The 18,560-nt window shown below is 35.9% G+C and overlaps 2 protein-coding genes across 6 annotated transcripts in view; one reads left to right on the forward strand and one right to left on the reverse strand.

Moving 5' to 3' along the window:
* LOC140166165 (uncharacterized) overlaps positions 1 to 4,961 on the forward strand; it is a 75,475-nt gene extending 70,514 nt beyond the window's left edge. For all 4 annotated transcript variants that reach the window (XM_072189562.1, XM_072189559.1, XM_072189561.1 and 1 more), the window contains exons 32-34: positions 740 to 931; positions 1,795 to 1,872; positions 2,232 to 4,961. In XM_072189562.1, the coding sequence (XP_072045663.1) occupies positions 740 to 931; positions 1,795 to 1,872; positions 2,232 to 2,419 (458 nt within the window). In that variant the 3' untranslated portion in view covers positions 2,420 to 4,961. The remainder of the gene's footprint in view (positions 1 to 739; positions 932 to 1,794; positions 1,873 to 2,231) is intronic.
* A 1,597-nt stretch (positions 4,962 to 6,558) lies between these two features.
* On the reverse strand, positions 6,559 to 14,617 carry LOC140166166 (uncharacterized). 2 transcript variants are annotated; one of them, XR_011860819.1, is made up of 4 exons: positions 14,557 to 14,617; positions 12,416 to 12,542; positions 9,243 to 10,818; positions 6,561 to 8,585 (listed from the first exon to the last, which is right to left on the reverse strand). XR_011860819.1 is itself a non-coding variant. In XM_072189563.1 (3 exons), the coding sequence occupies exons 2-3, from the start codon at positions 12,531 to 12,533 to the stop codon at positions 10,466 to 10,468; spliced, it is 471 nt and encodes a 156-aa protein (XP_072045664.1). In that variant the 5' UTR covers positions 12,534 to 12,542; positions 14,557 to 14,617; the 3' UTR covers positions 6,559 to 10,465. The 2 variants fall into 2 exon arrangements, 1 of the variants encoding a protein (XP_072045664.1); XM_072189563.1 differs by having other exon boundaries at positions 6,559 to 10,818.
* Positions 14,618 to 18,560: the final 3,943 nt, after the last annotated feature.

Raw genomic sequence — 18,560 nt, forward strand, 5'->3', positions numbered from 1 at the left:
CATGAAGAAAATATATTCGTTTGTTGGTTTAATCGGTCGCTCCATGCGGAGACACACTTGGGTCATGATGGTACCAGGCTCAACTAAACTGCTCAAGCCAAGCTAAAGAGTCTATATAAACATGCTGACCTATGTGGAAAAGAAAAAAGAGAAACAGATTTGAAGATAAAGATCAAGCAAAAGAGGGCCACTCCCAACAATGAAGTGAACAAGTTTACTGTCCGCCTCTAAGTTCAAGAAAAAGGAAACTTCTTATTATCTTGGTGTAGATTATTCATCCAGTAGTTCAAAACATTATTTTGTAAATTAAATCTAATACTGGAACTAAAATTTACAGCTCACTTTGCTACGTTGCGTCCGAAAGCATCGGACTTCGTCAGGCATCTGATTGATGATGTTGTAACGTCAAATGTGATGACGTCATCAGACGGCGAGAAATGTCTCGTATTAAACGCCGGGTCCCATTCGTGTGAATGCCCCTATAATATACATATCTTACTTGTCACCAATGCGCTATAAATTTAGAAAAAAATGCAAAATTAGGCACAAAATTGGCCAGGGGTGTAGTACCCCTTAAGATACACAAGTTCAACAATTCGACACCCTGTACCATAATGTATACTAGTATACCCCAATCCCTATTATTATAGCTCATATCCTTTCTGCATTTAAATTACGGGCTATTATATTGTTCGTTCCAACTTAAATCGTAATCAAAATTTGTTTCTCCGATTTTCAGGGCAATTAGCTCTCATTGCATCCAAGTTAACGGGTCCACCAGGTCAACCAGGTCAAAGCATAAGAGGCCGACCAGGATCCATCGGCAGAGTAGGTCCCGCCGGTCTCGTAGGTCAACCTGGTCCGGATGGATCGCAAGGTCCAGCAGGAAGACGAGGCTCGCCTGGAGAAGCTGGACCTGCTGGTCCACAAGGTAAGTTCATGAGTTTAGAAATGGTAAAAATGATAACATTTAAAAATTGGAAGCAGAGATTTGGTAACGCCACTGTCTAAAATGTCTAATAATACCCTTGGATTCTTTTGAAAGTGGCGGTTACCATGCTAATGGTGTGTCGCATACGTACTATATATAACGCACAGCCCGGGTGACACCCACATATATTGTTATGCGTCATATGCCTGTCACTAGACCCTCTTTTTTTAGGCAAACTCTGTGTTCCCCTATTTTATCAGTTTACATCTATTGACTTCCTTGTTTTTATAAGTTTACACCAAATTTGCATATTTTTTGCGGGCTTCGCGCGCATTTTAAACAAATTACACATTTTTTGGGCAAATTTACCTTCAAAATTTTGCACAGTTATTGCCCAGAAAATTATTTTTCACTGTCAAATGACACCCAATGGTTAGCAGTCCCACAATGAATGAGCCCCATTTTCTTGGAAGCCTAACACATTAAAACATTTAAATATTATAATTATATTAACCTCTTTGTAGATGCACAATATAAGCATGGGCGTCAATACTGGGGGACCTGGGGACACCCCACCACTTTTTGGTCAAAGTGAACCATTTTTGTTCTTTTCAGTCTCGCAGATAATTCATGCCAAATCCCCCCACCCCACACACACACCCCCACACACACCCACACACACACCCCACCCTTCAAGAATGATTGACGCTTCTGATAACAAGTGCATCGTGTCGAGTTAACGAATCCCTTAATTGAATGCATTAATATACATTCATCCCTTTTCTCTTGTAGCTAGTTACAGGCAGCAAGTGAGATAGAAAATATGATCGTATCTAATAACTCTATCATTCTGTACTTAATAGGTCCACGTGGTCCTGCAGGAGCAAAGGGAGAAGTGGGACCCAGCAAAAAGGGAGATCCAGGGACTCCAGGATATCCAGGTAATGTAATATTCAATGTAAATTCATGACATCATTTATTTCTTACATTCCCGTACGTGACATATGGACCCAATGAAAAGATTTAAACCGTTTCCAATGCAACAGATTTTGTTCAAAACATGGCAAGCCTTTCTTATATAATTCGCTTCATGCGGTTGGTTATCGCGAATCGCAAACTGTAACCTAATCAACCAAGTTATCCCTGACCCTCCAAGTTCAGATAAATACAAAGATCATGAAGATTATCATGGTAGTGCACTTACCACTTTCACAAGTACCGTTGCTTTAACCACTTGAAACATAAGTTGGAAATTGTATTAAAGTACAATCGTCTTTACTTGACTCTTTCAAATCCACAGGCGATCCGGGTCCTGCAGGCTACGGTACACCTGGCAAAGATGGTGCAACTGGTCCAATGGGCCCTCCAGGTCCACGTGGTATACAAGGACAGCGCGGCAACATTGGTCCGCAGGGTCATTGTCAATATTGTCAGCCGGCATACAACCCCTATCAATACCAAAATTGGGCACTGAACAACAAAGGGTAAACTCAATACAAAGGACACGAGGCCGTGATTGGTTGGCTTTCAGAGAATCTAACACGAGCAGTCTTGCGATCAATTTGATCAAAAGCCTTCCATATTTCGACAACTCCGTGTCTCCGCTTCTCTATGTATACTTCATATGGTGCTATTTTCTTTCCCAGAGCCTTCCAAGTACTTTTTAAAATTTCGAATGGGACACATACATCAGTGCTGCAATTATTGTTAATAAAGACATTTTGATAGATTATGTAGTTGATCTTTTTGGTAAGTGCTTTAAGGAATAACGTTTTTGTACATAATAAAGATTCAAATAATTATTATTTGTCTTTACTACAGAAAATATATTCTGTTTATGAGTGACGAGCTTCAATATTGATTTGAACCAAATCAAGATTTATATAATTGTATGACGAAACAAATATGCAAGCTAATAAGGTTTTCATTTTAAAGATGTATGCGGGCTATAAATATACTTTGATTTGATTTCTGTGAGATACGAAGGTTTAAAAATATATAAATTACATGTGTATTGTTCAGAAATAATGAGATCGACGTCGATCTCAATTTATATGTAAAAATATTGAATATTTAATTGAGGGTCATCTACAAGTAATTGAAGGTCGTCTACAAGTAATTGAGGGTCGTCTACAAGTAATTGAGGGTCGTCTACAAGTAATTGAGGGTCGTCTACAAGTAATTGAGGGTCGTCTACAAGTAATTGAGGGTCGTCTACAAGTAATTGAGGGTCGTCTATATAAGTAAATGAGAGTCGTCTACAAGTAATTGAGGGTCGTCTACAAGTAATTGAGGGTCATCTTCAAGTAATTAAGGGTCGTCTACAAGTAATTGAGGGTCGTCTACAAGTAAGTTTCTGTGAGTGCAACAAGAAAGTATCTTCAGAGAAGTAAACTTCGCTGCAGAAGGATGCTCTTTTTCATTTATACTTTACCGTTGGTGTCTTTTTTTTTCTTCAAAACATCAGACAAGAACCTATTGATTAAAAACTATCAATCCTAGATAAACAAAAAGGGTTTATTTCACTACTGCAACATACCTTTTCGACCCATCTTTCTTTTAGGAATTATAATTGTTAATGAATAGGTTCATGCCGAATGTACTGAAATTAGTTAACAATATGCTATAATATATATGAAATACCAGTGCCACTTCTTTGTTGTACTTGCAGGGCGCTTTTTCTTTTGTAAACTATTTTTCCGATGTATATGTATTAAAAAGTACTGTTTATGATATTGTCCTTTATTGTCTTGTTAATATTTAGCAGCAGTTCATTATTTTATTTTACAGAAAATTGTACGAAGCTTAAAATGCTTTCTTAATATGCATAAGGGGTTGCTTTCTTCAATATAATGTTTGTACATTTTGTTAAGCTTTAATAATTTTAGATGAGTGGAGTAATGACCTAATATGTATTATAGGTATTTTATATCAAATATTAATTATAGATAAGATTTGAAATCACGTTTAAGATGGTACCTTGGTGTGGAATCAGATAAACAGTCTAACAGCTTGGCTGATAAAGAAGTTTGTGGCTCAAATCATTAAGGGATCGGTCAACCACATTTGCACAGTATTTTTGTGGGGCCTGAGATGCATCAGACACATCATATTGCATTCTGAATACGAGAAATTTCACAAAATCATAATTATTTGATATCAGAAGGATGTTCCTCGTATTCAAAATGCAATATGGTGTGTCTGATGTGCCGGGTCCTACAAACATACTATGTGCAAGCGTCGCTATCCGAGACCTTAAGGTAGTGAACAGAATGAGAACAACACCAATTACCAGTGAGCGAAGCCACAACCTTGTTGAATACAAGACAAATTTGAGGATAAACAACAGGATTAAAACAATTTTAAACCTTGTACATTAAAGGGTACGTTGGCAAAGTATAGATGTGCCTAATCACGTAGCCAAGTTGGATAATGTAGGCATAGACAATAGAGAGAACTGTCTTTGGTGTAGGTAGGCCGTATTGTGATGTCCCTGGGGTTTAGTTACCCTTTAAAAACCTGGATGTTTAAATCTATTCTGCGCCTGCAATGGTCAGATGATAATTGTTCTATATGCACTGCCCACGATTACAGCTACCTCTTTCATTAGGTGTTCAACAATTTCAAACTAGAACATTTTGAACATAACACAATAAGGAGAGAAAGTAAATAGAACATTGTCATAAACAATTAATGTTAATAACATGCAGTGAATTATAGTAATTTAATTGTTTTTGAGGTGATTTTTATTATACTATAATTGTTAAATTTTGTTCATGTAGCATTGTACACAACAATTACCTTAAAGTAACATTATAAATTTATATTGTAAAAACAATTGCACATAGTATCAATTTTCTGCACTGGGTTATAATAGGAAACATACGCCTTAAAATATGATGCTATAAAAATGTTTGCAAACTTTAAATATGAAATTATCGAATAACATTCAGTTTCATAAAATAATGCTGCAATTTAAGTCAGATCATTTGACAGCTGTAATAAAATAAAGGCCCTTTCCCGGAACATTTATATGAGTACTTGTCTCTTTATTACTCGCTAAATAGTCACTCAATGTACTTGAGCCTTGAACGACAATATTAAGTTGTAATTACGGACACTGCGATTAAAAAACAAAACAAATTATACGTGCAGGACTCAAGTCTGGTACTTATGGATATAAACAGTCAGGGTAAACAGTACAAACAACACATTACATACTAGTGTATTAGTGATGCTTACCTGCCAGCCTAATATAATCATACAAACAAGGCTTACGAATTATACACTGGAACATGCAAACATTCAAACAATACAAACTAGCGCACGAACTCAAATTAATGATGCTTAATCGTTATTCTTAATATCAATATTTAGGGGAAAGAAGAATTTTACGCATCGCACACTAGCATAATTAAACATGAATATGCAAATGGAAACATAACATGCATAGGCAGATATACCAGAATAAAAACTCTGGACATACCTGCCTGTGCGGGGACTTGAACCCCGGACCTCTCGCTTGTCGGGCGAGCGCTCTTATCAATGCGCTACACAGACTGTCCCTGGTAAACAGGACTCAAGTCTGGTACTTATGGATATGAGCAGTCAGGGTAAACAGTACAAACAACACATTACCATGATTACATACCAGTAGATGTACGAGATCAATTAATGATGCTTACCCGCCAGCCTAATAATAACATGATCATACAAACAAGGCTGGCGGGTAAGCATCATTAATTGATCTCGTACACTGGTATGTAATGTGTTGTTCCTGACAAAATTTAACCAAACTAAAAGTAGTTTGTCAAAGGTGTTTGTTACATACGTACATTCACAAAACCATATGGTCAACAGGGTTCAATGGCCTTTGACCTTTTGTTGCCAAGTTACGTAACGTAACATAACATCTGAGATATGACAACATATTGGTTAATTTACGCGTTTGCAAGCAACATAAATTTGAAATCATATTTGTGAAAATCGGAGCATTGTCCCGTTTTCAGCTCTGCGGAATCCCAAATTTGTCATTGAACTGGACCATTTGTCTATATCTGAAGAACCTTATATCGGAAATAGGTAAAACGACATGTATGGACTGCATGGTCAGGTTTGATTTTAATCTGATTGGACGAACTTTAAAACTTGGTTTTGGTTTTAAGCAATTAAGGCTCTTTCCTTGGCTGGGATTTCTTAGGACTTTCACTATAGTGTTCTGGAAACCTCGTTGATAGAGATTTACGGCGCTGTCAAATAATATATTTTATGCAATATAGTTCCAAGTGAAATCTTACTTAACTTCATATGCAAAGGTTTCTATGCAAAAACGATTCTCTTATCAACCATCATACGCACTGTTTCCACCTCGATACACCTGAGCACACATTTTCGTCCAAGAGGTCTCAAGCAAGCAGTGAATTGTCTCCGCACAGTCTTTGATTACACTACACGGTTGAGTGCATAGCAATGTTAGAGCTGTGGCGCTTCAATCTGAAAATGGGCCTCTTTGATTGGTTTTTGTCGAAACCTCAAGTTTTCCCTTCATCCAATCTTTTTTTTTTAATATCAAACGAAAGCTAACACATCCCCCTAAAAACACTTTTCGTCACTAGATCTACAGATAACGCAATTAAATACCGTAAACGTTCGCCTAATGGCGCTATGGGCTCCCTTGACTTAAGTGGAATTTTAGGCACAACCTAAAAGTGCCCACCCGTACAATTCCCAGCAGCAAATAAGGGCTCGGAACGTTAATTCTTGTTGGGATTTCAGAGGAGGGAGCTCACTATTTGCGCATGAAATTTACCCCAAGGCAAAGGAGCCCAGGTGCGCCATTAGGCGAACGTTTACGGTATTATAGCAAGGCGAATGTGGAAAATCTGTTGAAAACTACCTATCCAAGCAAAATGTAAGTTTTAAAATCAAAACCTCAAGTGTTCCTTGCAATATTTTTCAAATTTTATGTCATTAAATGAAAAAGCATACTTATTTTGTCCATATACTACATTGTAGCGTCACTAGAATAAGCAGTGCCCAATTATCTTTAAATTGCAAATCTTGTGCAAAGAGTTACTATTTTCGCCTGTTTTGTCATACGGTTGTAAATTCAATGATCTATGACTTTGCTAAAGAGCGGTTACAATCTGTACTGCCCCTATGGAGGACATGACCTTAATCATGCACACAGGGCGTGTCAACCAATCAGGTAACTCCATTTGAAATTCACGATCCCTGTGTGAAAGATTACGACAATATCTTCCATAGGGTTGCAATGCATGGATTCCAACTGGAATAACCGAAGTATCATACACTCTGCCTGCAAAACTTCAATGTGCGATGGTTATAATGGGGTTTTTTCATAATACATGCATTGTCAAATGGCAAACTTGGAAGGGCTTTAAATGTTTAAAGAAATGGCAGAAAAATGTTCAAAAGGAATATATAATTACAAAAAAAGATAGAGTTACGCAATAGGAACAACCCCTGTGTGAGTGCTTTCTTAACTAGTAAATGGAACAGAAATATTCCCAAATAATGTAAGCGTCATCATGAATATAATATTATATTTCAATCATCAATCATCAAATTGCATCTTATGGGTATGGGACATGAACCATAACATATATTATATAAAGATATTTATTTAGTGAATTCAGTAAATCATTAACATTTACATTGTAACATGCAATACTGTATACTAATTTTTAAGGGTAGACGAGGTATTGTTGGTCGAAGCAGCCACCAAATCGATTTTCATTATCTAAATCAATATATTTTTGAAAAATAACACTTTGATGTTTTGCAAAAGAGTATTCTACAAATCATATACTTTGAAAACTTACTTGATTTATTGTTGTAACTTGTAAATGAGTTATGTACGTTTTACAGCAAAAATGTTTTTGTTTCAGCCCTCTTTACAGTATAACTCAAGAACCACGGGACCTACAAAAGTATATCTGTGATATTGGAATTCTTCTACAAACTCGCTATGCAATGGTCAATGCAAATTTGCCAAAGCTCATTACCATTCGCAAGATGCTGTGAACTACCAAATCGCAACAGTTTAGAATAGTTGCTAACCGTAAGGGCTTAGAACCAGAACTGGCTGTCCACTTCTTAAGGCTAGAAAAGTTTTAATAGCTCATAAAAGTTTAAAAGATCTTCAGCGATTCCGCGCGCACTTTCCAAAATTTTTGAATTGATTAGAACAGCTTATAAACAAAGGATAAGTTTATATGATCAGTATCTGTGAACGTCACTAACACATAATAACATACAGGGTGTCCCATGAATGAATTTGAATGTAAGTCGCGAAATAGACATCAGAATACAAATACCTAAACATCCGCGTGTAGCCCATCTTATTCTGCATCTTATACGGCAATTTTACTGGAATCGGTTGACTGATTGCGAAGAAATGAGCGATTACATAACGCATACGTCAATTCACTTCATTCCAAGTTTGAAAGATCATTCAACACAATGCGCACTAGTGGTTAACTGTCAATGTGCTTCATATTTTGTTCTGTGAAATCCCTTTCGTTCTTTTTAAACAATCTGTTTCTTGCAAAACATTAAAATAATCCCTAGGTTTTGTTCAAACCTGCACGATATTGAAAATGGAAGCTTGCATGTAAGATGATGCTCAGTACTTGTCAATATCTCTTTTCGTTAATGTTGATATAAATATAGCATAAAGAATTATTGCACAAAGAATTCCAGCGGGGTTAACAACTTCTCACACACATTATTATGTTTCTGGAATATTTCCAAGAAATTGAAATGCAAAGTTTAAATCTTCTAAAACTTCAACATTAATGTTGCATGGTATCAAAAATCACACGTAAAGCACTTGATCATTGTCATTCTTGGCTCAAATGTTCTTGGGAGAGTTAAAATATAACATGTTTGCACAACCTAAAGAATTCAAGTTGAAAGCTTCCAATTGCAGAAATCAAAGTTTTTCTCGCACAAAATGTTATTCATCTTCAGTGAGAGCATGAATAACATAACACCGTCGGATTATAAAATAGACAATGTGGACTAAATTTAATGAGCTATATAAACTTAAGGAAGCGGTGAGCGAGTATGAAAAAGCACCTGCTGATCAAACTTGGAATGAACTGCATTGAGGGGCGCATTATGTAATCGTTAATTTCTTTACAACCAGTCAACTGAATCAAATAAAATTTTCGATCGTGATGCACAATAAATTAGGCTATGCGGTACATTTTTAATTTTTTGATTCTGATGTCTATTTCTCGACTTAAGTTCAATTTTATTCACTCGGTAATTGTTTCTGGGACACCCTGTACTAAATACATATAAGTGTACATGTTACACATTTACGACACTTAGATATGGTGCAGAGTGGTTGCACTATGTGATTGTCATGCGCAAAGTGCAGTTCGGCCCAGGTTTTAAAAAATCCGGTTTGCGACCGTTTGCCTATGACAATGATTATCACGTAGTGGCGGCACTCTAGTTATGTTGACGACGAGGAAGCTACGTCGGCAAGAAGTTAGAGTTATCGTTCATGAAAGTTCATCTGTATTGGTATAAAATCATGAGTTTGATTTAAACTTTTGATCCAAACATAAGGAATTAATTCCTACCTTGGAATTTTCAGATGGTACTCCATCTTTCATCAGCGAGTGAGTGACTGTATCAGGTCGTGAACTCACAAAACGAGCGATGTGGGTGATAAACGCCCAAACAAAGGCAACGTAGTGCTACCCTACATCAACGGCACCTCTGAAGCCATATAGAAGGACTTTTTGCAATTACGGCGTTAGCGTGTTCTTTAAACCCACTCGCACACTAAGACAAATCCTTGTGTCACCTAAGGACAAGCCAGAAAAGAAGGACAGGTCCGGTATATTACATCCCACGCCAGGGCAAAACTGTAACCGGACAGTGCAAAGAAGCTTATATTGGTGAAACCGAACGCTCTTTGGAAACGCGGTTTTACGAACATAGGAGGCCTAGTATAGTACAGCTTCTGAGGTCTCGAACCACATTCACATCGAGTCTCCTGGACACTTTGTCCACTTGGACAAAGTTCACATACTTGACAGGGACAGCAGGAGGTTCCAACGTGGAGTCAAAGAAGCGTCAAAGCCAACCAACCATCTGTCAACACAAAGACGGGGCCGGTTCAAACTTTCAGGAGTCTACGAGTCTGTTATCAGGTCAAAGGTCAAAAAGATTACGACCTGATACAGTCAACCACTCGCTGATGAAAGATGGAGTACCATCTAAACATTCCAAGCGAAGCATGGAGACGTGCCGTAAAATAATTCCACCAGGCCTATAAAATATTCTACTGTGTCGGACACATAGTCCTTGAACACGACTACAGTTCCAACATACAAATCCACTGGTGCATGGTGAGGTCTTCATCGCTGGATTAATATGTTTTTGTGGACTTCACTGTGTTTCAGGATTTGGTCCGACACAGTGGAATATTTTAGGGGTCTGGTCTCCAATTTATTTGAAATCTTCTCATCTATATAATAGTATAATAGTCTGTCAGTTTGTGTCCTGATCATTTTCTACAGGTGGATCCGGAGTTGAATTCATATCTATCACGTCTGATGGCGATTCTTCTTCTGGGATTGTTGATGATTCGTTGCTGCAAGATGTCTCATCATCTCCAGGATAGCTGGGCGGTGGACCAGGATGATATGGTGGTGGGGGTTCATCATATGGCATAGTGATAGCTTGTTCTGGGACTGAGATGTCTACTTGTGTTGCTTCCAAGTGTTTGGAGGTTTGGGTGTCGAATTCGTCAGGTAGGTCATCTTCATCTTCTTCTTCTTGAACTTCACTCCCAGGATAACGGCCTCGCTTTCGTCGCGAGTTACGCATGCGTAAGGCTCGAGCTGAAAGTAGAGAACAATAATAACTATTGTTGATTAAAGATGAAATTCACATTAATTCATGCTCACTGCGATTACTTTTGATTCGGATGATAACAGACTCTCTGGTCCCAAATCTCCGTTTTTTCGTGCTCAATTTTAGAAATGAGGTGTCAAATTAAAGAAAATAAGTTACGTAATATATATTAATATGTATATTTTAGAATTTGGTTTTGCTGAACAACTGTATTCGCTGTAGAAGTGACGTAATAATCTGATTAACTACCATAGCAATAGATGAATACAATTTTTAACTATAAAGCCCCGCACTATAACGTTCACGCGGTACCTATGCATTGAACCATATTATGCTGATCACTCGCACCTGTAAGATTAATATTTTTTTAAAGAGCGGTATTGTATACAATCTGTGATGGCAGACATACACAGGTGATGAGTGCAACCTGCTTGTAATGAAGGGCGGTGTATTCATCTATTGCTATGGTAGTTAATCCGATTTCTTACGTCACTTCTACAGAGAATAATGGCGGCTTAAAAAACTGAGCAGTTACTTTGTGCGCTTGTGTACTATATTTAGACTTATGACGTAGTTAGATTCAAAGTCAAATCGTTGTAGTATCGCGGTCAGTTGTTAAGTATTAAGAAAAGAAATGTACTGGCTAAAGGACCCTTGGTGGCCATATGGAAGACTAAGACTGTTAATAAATTACTGTAAAAAACTGCATTTATACCCAGTTCACAAAAATTGCTAGATGTTGATTCAGCTATTTTGACCAAATTACCCCATACTTCTTAACCTAGTTGCATTTTTTCGAACTGTAAATTTTATTTTGATACACCGTTAGATCATATTATATTATGCACAATTCTGCCATCAAAACGCGATCAACACGTAAACATAGGCTGCGTCGACTGCTCGTATTCTTATGTTAACTATTGGTTTCGGAATTAAACAGGCTCAGTACATTCTTGCGTTTAACCTTCATTTGTGAAATTTGTGAAGTTTTTGTATATTGGTTGCCTTCACGTTTACCATTTTCAAAAATGCTACAATCCGAACTTTGATGAGTTTGCTGTTCTGCAGTGTGTGTACTTCGGTTATATTTATAAATGCGCTTTTATAAATATGCACGTGACCCATGGGCACGACATACCAAGACCAACAAGCGTGACCAAATCCTCATGCATTGACCACTATACCGAAAAGGATAGGGACTCTGTAGATAAATATCATCAAATTTAAATATTAATTGAATAGCAAAATTATTACACAAATGGCAACTCCGAATAGTATTTGACGACGGAAAAAATATTCAACGACGGAAACGTTTACAATATATTCACAGAAGTTGAACAAAGTAGACGATTTTGCTGCACATGTTGTTCCGCCCATAGACCCTAGTCTATGTTCCGCCTTTGCATTCAAATGTATAGGAAGACCACTCGCTATGTAGGTCACTTCGAAACGTACTGTCTATAAGCTGTTATGGCAGCGCGGAGGTGATCACGTGCGTATTTATAAAAGCGCATTTATAAATATAACCGAAGTACACTGTTCTGGTTCAGCATATCTTTCTTGTCTCATGGAATGATATCCTACCTTTTCGAGATTTCTTGCTGCAGCAACATAGGTAATACAAACCGATTCCAATTAAAACGGCAGCTACAGCAACTATCGGCAATGGTACATCAAGAAGAAAAGTCTCTTGAGAGGGCATGGTAGAAACCTAGCAAAAAGGAAGTATTTAATAGTAGTAACATTATTTGGTTGTTTTCTTAAATACAATTGTATTATTGAAAAGTATCGGACTGTGGCGTTGTAGAATATTTCCTCTTCTTGCCTTTGATCTGTTACTGATTTTAGTGCTGCAGCTTGGTTGTATTTTCTTGTTTTCTTCTTTCTTCGAAAAAGGAAAAGGATAGTTGGGGCATGACAGGTTTTTCTCAAGGACTCCTGATGTTGATAATACTAATTTTCCTTTATTTATTTATTTCGTCCCCCAGTCTTTGTAAATTGTGGAGGGATGCGCAGGGTGGGATATGAAAATTTTAGTGCATCGGCGTTTGGTTGTTTTCTTTGGAGGGTCAAACATTTTCAGGGCCCCCCTTTTTGCATCAGCCCCCCTAACAAGTGTTTGTGAACGGTCCCTAAGCTTCCCAACTCCCATCATTCAATGTTGGAGGTTCTTATGAATATGAACTCACACCACTAAAGCCAAGCAGACGACGCACAGTGTCATCGCCCCGATATCGTCATGGCAGAAATCGCCATGGTAGATTGAATCCACCGCCACGCATGGCCATTATACATATCGACCTGTTTAATAGTTCAGTCGCATAATAGGCTGAAGGACATCTGACTAAAGGTTCGTTCATACTACCACCGCATTTGCGATGCGTTGTTTGCGATGCGATGCTTTGTCGCACTGCATCGTACTGTAAACTACTGCATTGCGATATCGCCATGAAGTTAAATACATTTTAACTTGCAAATGCGATGAGTTGCGTTGAGTTGCGGCAAAAGTAATCGATATATCGGCATCGCAAAGCAACGCATCGCAAATGCGGTGGTAGTATAAACGGACCTTTAGGCTACTGACAATAGCCCCGATTAGCTCGGTGACTAACCTCGCTGTGTGTCAGTCATATTCTTTTAGACAACCTTCACGATTGGCCTATTCAGCATCGAAGTGGTTACGTAATTCTCTTGGTTACCGGATCACGCTACTTTGGTATGCCTTCGAGTGCCATATACTTTATGTGGTGATCATTTCGATCGTGGTTCATTACTCTAGCACGTGATCCCGTTGACATAGTAACATTACGTAACTTCGATACTGAATACACTGCGCTATATAATTCGGCACATATAAATCAGAATTATTGCGGAATTATTGTCAGTTTCAGACTCAAGACGCAAGCTACTGTCCCAAAGCGCACGCCAACGACTATCATGTGTTCAAAATATATATATTCATGTGCAAGGAACCACATCTGGTTTCTTTATACGAAATCATTTGCGGGAGATATTCATCATTTTCTAGCCGGTATCCAAAGATTTTCTTCTCATATCAAACTCGTGCATAGCAAATTCACGTGTATCGATCACGGGTATTTATTTGAATATCTCTGCTGTACCAAGTAATTATTAGCCAGGCGATGTCGGTGTGCGACGCAAGTAAGTTAGCAAACAACAAAAGATCAATGCCAGCAGTTGACCATGAGAAAAATCATATTCTATGATTTGTATTTTGAAGCAACTCATGTTTGTTATCAAATTATAAATAAGAGCCTATGCCACGATTATTTGAATTGAAATTATTTTCTTTGTCTCATTTGGGGGAAATATTTAGTACGAATTTGGTCAATAAATGTACATTCAGACTTGGGCGATATAAAACATGGATCTCATTCAACGGGTCACAATTTTAGATTTGACCATACACATTTTACATCTTTTTTGACTTCCTAGATCTTGGACTTATAACTAAAATGTACTTTTGAAGCTACCAGTCACTTTATAGCCTAGAAACATTGCATTTGATGTCATTTTACACAGTAACGTAGAGGAACATCTGAATATCTTATCTACATCCGCGGTGTGTGTATGAGCTCGTATGTACGTGAATAATAGGTGTATATAAATACCCCGGTGTATTTAAGCGTATTTGTTTGAGCTTTCTAAAGGTATAAGTAATCAAACATAAGTTAATATAAATTATAGAAAATGTTGGCACTTACCTGTTGACTTACTGCTATCTACGTACATGTGTCATTGCATTAACAACAAACTACTATCACTTCTGACATAAGCAGAGTAAAACAATTTCCGTTTGTTTTCTTGCTGTGTAATGCTTACATATGCATGATAATAATAGTTTCACAAGGTCAGATGACGTATTGGTATATTGATATTTTACGGATCGCTAGTTTTAGTTCCAAACTTTACCAACCATGCCTGTATAATATTGACAAGCCTTTCGCTTTTATTTATATAGTTTGTGACCGTCACTAATTGTCCTGTACCATAAAAGTCTATGACATACAACATAGAGCAGCTATTTGTTATTATACTGGAATATTATATAGTCCAATTTATACATTTCTATGCTGTGTCATAACGCTGTACCTATGTGAAAATGTTACATTTGTAGATCTAGATATGATGACATTAAAGTATCACATCTCAATTCCTTCAAATTTCTTGAATAAATTTGATAAGCCTGTTTATTTAAGGGATCTGGAATGAGCGTTTCGAGCGTTTCGTTAGTATTTTTTGTGGGACATGAGAGCACATCAAACATATCGAATTGCATTTTGAATACGAAGTATGTCTTTCTAATATCAAATAATTTTCATTTTTTGAAATTCACGATATAATACAAATTTTATGACAAAGTATTAAAATTTGATATTTTTCACATTTTTGATATATAACAGTCCTAGAAGTAAATTTTATAAATCTAATGATATATTCTGAACGTGTATGTAGCTGGGAGGAAAAGCCGACGATCACTTGAAAATTTTGACCTTTCATATTGAAGATATTGATTTTTTTTTTCCCAAAAGACCTTTTTTTTTTTTGGTGTTTTATATCAATTTTAAATTTAGCCTGAATCCGTAAATATGGTACCTCTCGCCCTTTTTAGGTCAAGGCTGTTTTTACCATTATACAAGGAATCATTGTTGAAGCTATTTCACATACATGTATAAAACATTCTAGAGAAAGAATGATGCCATATACTGTTGAAATATCTTTTGTTGATTTCGAATGATAATGTCATGAAGTCGTAAATTTTAAGGTCAAATTCCTAAAACCAAAACAAAACATTGCGACGCAGATATTTCCCGACTTCCGCAATTTCATCATCACATCAGTGTCTTTATTATTTGTTTGAAACCTTTCCCAAACGTTCGTGCTCTTTATGCATAAAACGGCTAATCTATCTTTACAAAACGCGTCTTTTTTAGTAAACAAAAGGCTAAAGATGGCATACATACATACATACATCATCATTTTATTTCATCAAATCAACATACAAAATATATATAAAAGACACAAATATTTGAATGAGGAGATGCTCAAAAGGCCCAAAGGCCTGAAGCGAGCACCCCCTTACACTACCCTAAGTTACAACATACAAGTACACAAACTTAACAAATAAAAGAAAAAAGAAAGAGGAGAAGAACATGCAAAGAAAGAACCAATATAAATATTTATAACATTTCAATAAATAGACATTCCACAGTTCACACAAGATATTGATAGTTGGGGTTGGGGGAGGTCATTAAATAATACCTAAATATTAGATGTAATTTTTTATTAGACTTTTCTTTATTTGTAACTTAAACTGGTTTACTGATTTTGCCATCTTTATATATTTATCAGTAATATTCCATTTCCTAGGACCGGCAGCTCTTATTGTTTTGTGAGCAAATTCTGTTTTTGTATGACATATATTATAGTCATCGGCATTTCTTGTGTGATACTTATGTCGATTTATCTGCTGCATGAAATAGTTGTCGAATACTACAGGCAGCTGATTTGATATGTGTCATAAACATTAAGTAATTCATACTTTTTAAAAATAGGAGCAGAGTGACATAAATAATGACTATTTGAAATTATTCTAAGTGCCTTTTTTTGCAGTACAAAAATCTTCTCTAAGTATTTCTTACATGTATTTCCCCATGCTAAAATAGCATAATTTATATAAGGAAGAATTAATGTGCAATATAGTGAAAATAAAACTTTCTCTGGTACAAAGTGCTTAATTTGGTTTATTACTCCAATACCTCTGGAAATATTCTTTGATATATTATCAATGTGAGTTTTCCATGTCAAATTTTCGTCAATTGTCACGCCTAGGAATTTGGTCTTGTCAACCCGTTCTAGGGTAGTATTGTCCAATATGATATCTTTTTTTACATCATTTGATATACGTGATGTTTTATGGTTAGTTCCAAGTACCATATAATTTGTCTTACTTGCATTTACTGACAGCTTATTCGCCTTAAACCAATTATTGACTTCAAGTAATTCTTTATTAACTAGATCATACTTAGACAAAATGTCTGTATGTGAATAGGTGATGGTGGTATCGTCGGCAAACAATACAAATTCAAGAATCGATGAGGTGTTTGTGATATCGTTTACATACAAAAGAAATAATAATGGGCCCAGGATTGATCCTTGGGGTACTCCACATTGAATATTTTTATATTGAGATTTGCATGAATTATAATATACATACTGTTTTCGATTTGATAACTAATCTTCAAACCATTTTAAGACATTACCTCTAAATCCATAGTATTCCAATTTATATAATAATATGCTATGATCAATAGTATCAAAGGCTTTTGACAAGTCCAGGAATATTCCTAAGGTTGTTTCTTTTTTTCAACTGAATTACTGACTTTGTCAATAAATTCTAAAATTGCCATATATGTAGAATGTTTTGATCTAAATCCAAACTGTTTATCATTTAATATGTTATATTTGTCAATATAATTCATACATCTGTTAAATACAAGTCTTTCAAGTATTTTAGAAAAACATGGCAAAACTGAAACAGGACGATAATTAGAAAAACATTCAGGATTCTCCTTTTTATAGATAGGAATTACTTTTGCTATTTTTTTGCGACACCTTCCCTGAGAGAGAGATTACAAATTATTGTTAATGGATCTGAGATTTCTTTAGCAATTCTTTTAACAATGTAGTTACCAAAGTTGTCATGACCAGCACTCTTATTTTGATTGAACTTATGTATGATTTTTATAATTTCTTCACTTACGATTGGTTTCATATACATACTGCTGCTGAATGGTTTTTCTAAATAATCATGATAATTTGTCCCAGTACATTTGATATTGGAGGCTAATTTTGGTCCTATATTGACAAAAAAATCATTAAATTCATTTGAAATCTTCTCAGAATCAAGTATAATATCACCTTGAGTATTTTTAAATTGAGCTTGTACATTTCTATTTTTCTTACGTCCAATTCTAGAATTAATTGTTTTCCATGTCTTTTGTAAATTGTATTTAACTGACTCAAATTTCTTTTGATAATATTCTTTTTTTATTTTCGTATTAAAGCATTCAACTTATTTCTATATTTTTTGAATGCTGCAAGCCTGTCATCACATGGTTTTTGAATATATCTTTTATATAACTTATTTTTAACATTAATACTTGTGAGAAGACCTTTACTTATCCACGGAGATTTCGGTTCTTTTTTGTTATTACACTTATGTTTCTTTAAAGGTATACATTCATCATATAATTTACTAAAGGTGTCTATAAATTTATTGTAACTATCGTTAACATCTTCGTTATCCAATTCTGCCTTCCAATCTACATTCGAAAGTTTTTGTCTTAAGTTGTTAATATTACTTTCATTGTGATTCCTCTTATAGAAATAGTTTCTCTTTTCAGTTGGCGTTTTCTTTTGCTACCTGTTTTTTGATCAATATAGTTGGTAAATGATCACTAATATCTGTAACAATTATTTCCGAGTCAATATCGTTATAGTTATTTGTAAGAATATTATCAATAATTGTAGCACTGTGTTCGGTTATTCTGGTTGGTTTGTAAATGGTTGGTAAAAATGAATATGAATAAACAAGATTTAGATATTCATGAGTTTGTTTGTGGCAATCATCCTTTAACAAATCAATGTTAAAATCTCCCATTAGATAGCATTCCTTTTTTTCGTTCGTTATTTTGTCAAGTATTGG

Source organism: Amphiura filiformis, chromosome 12 (assembly GCF_039555335.1).
Source record: "Amphiura filiformis chromosome 12, Afil_fr2py, whole genome shotgun sequence".
In the NCBI taxonomy this organism is placed as follows: Eukaryota; Metazoa; Echinodermata; class Ophiuroidea; order Amphilepidida; family Amphiuridae; genus Amphiura; species Amphiura filiformis.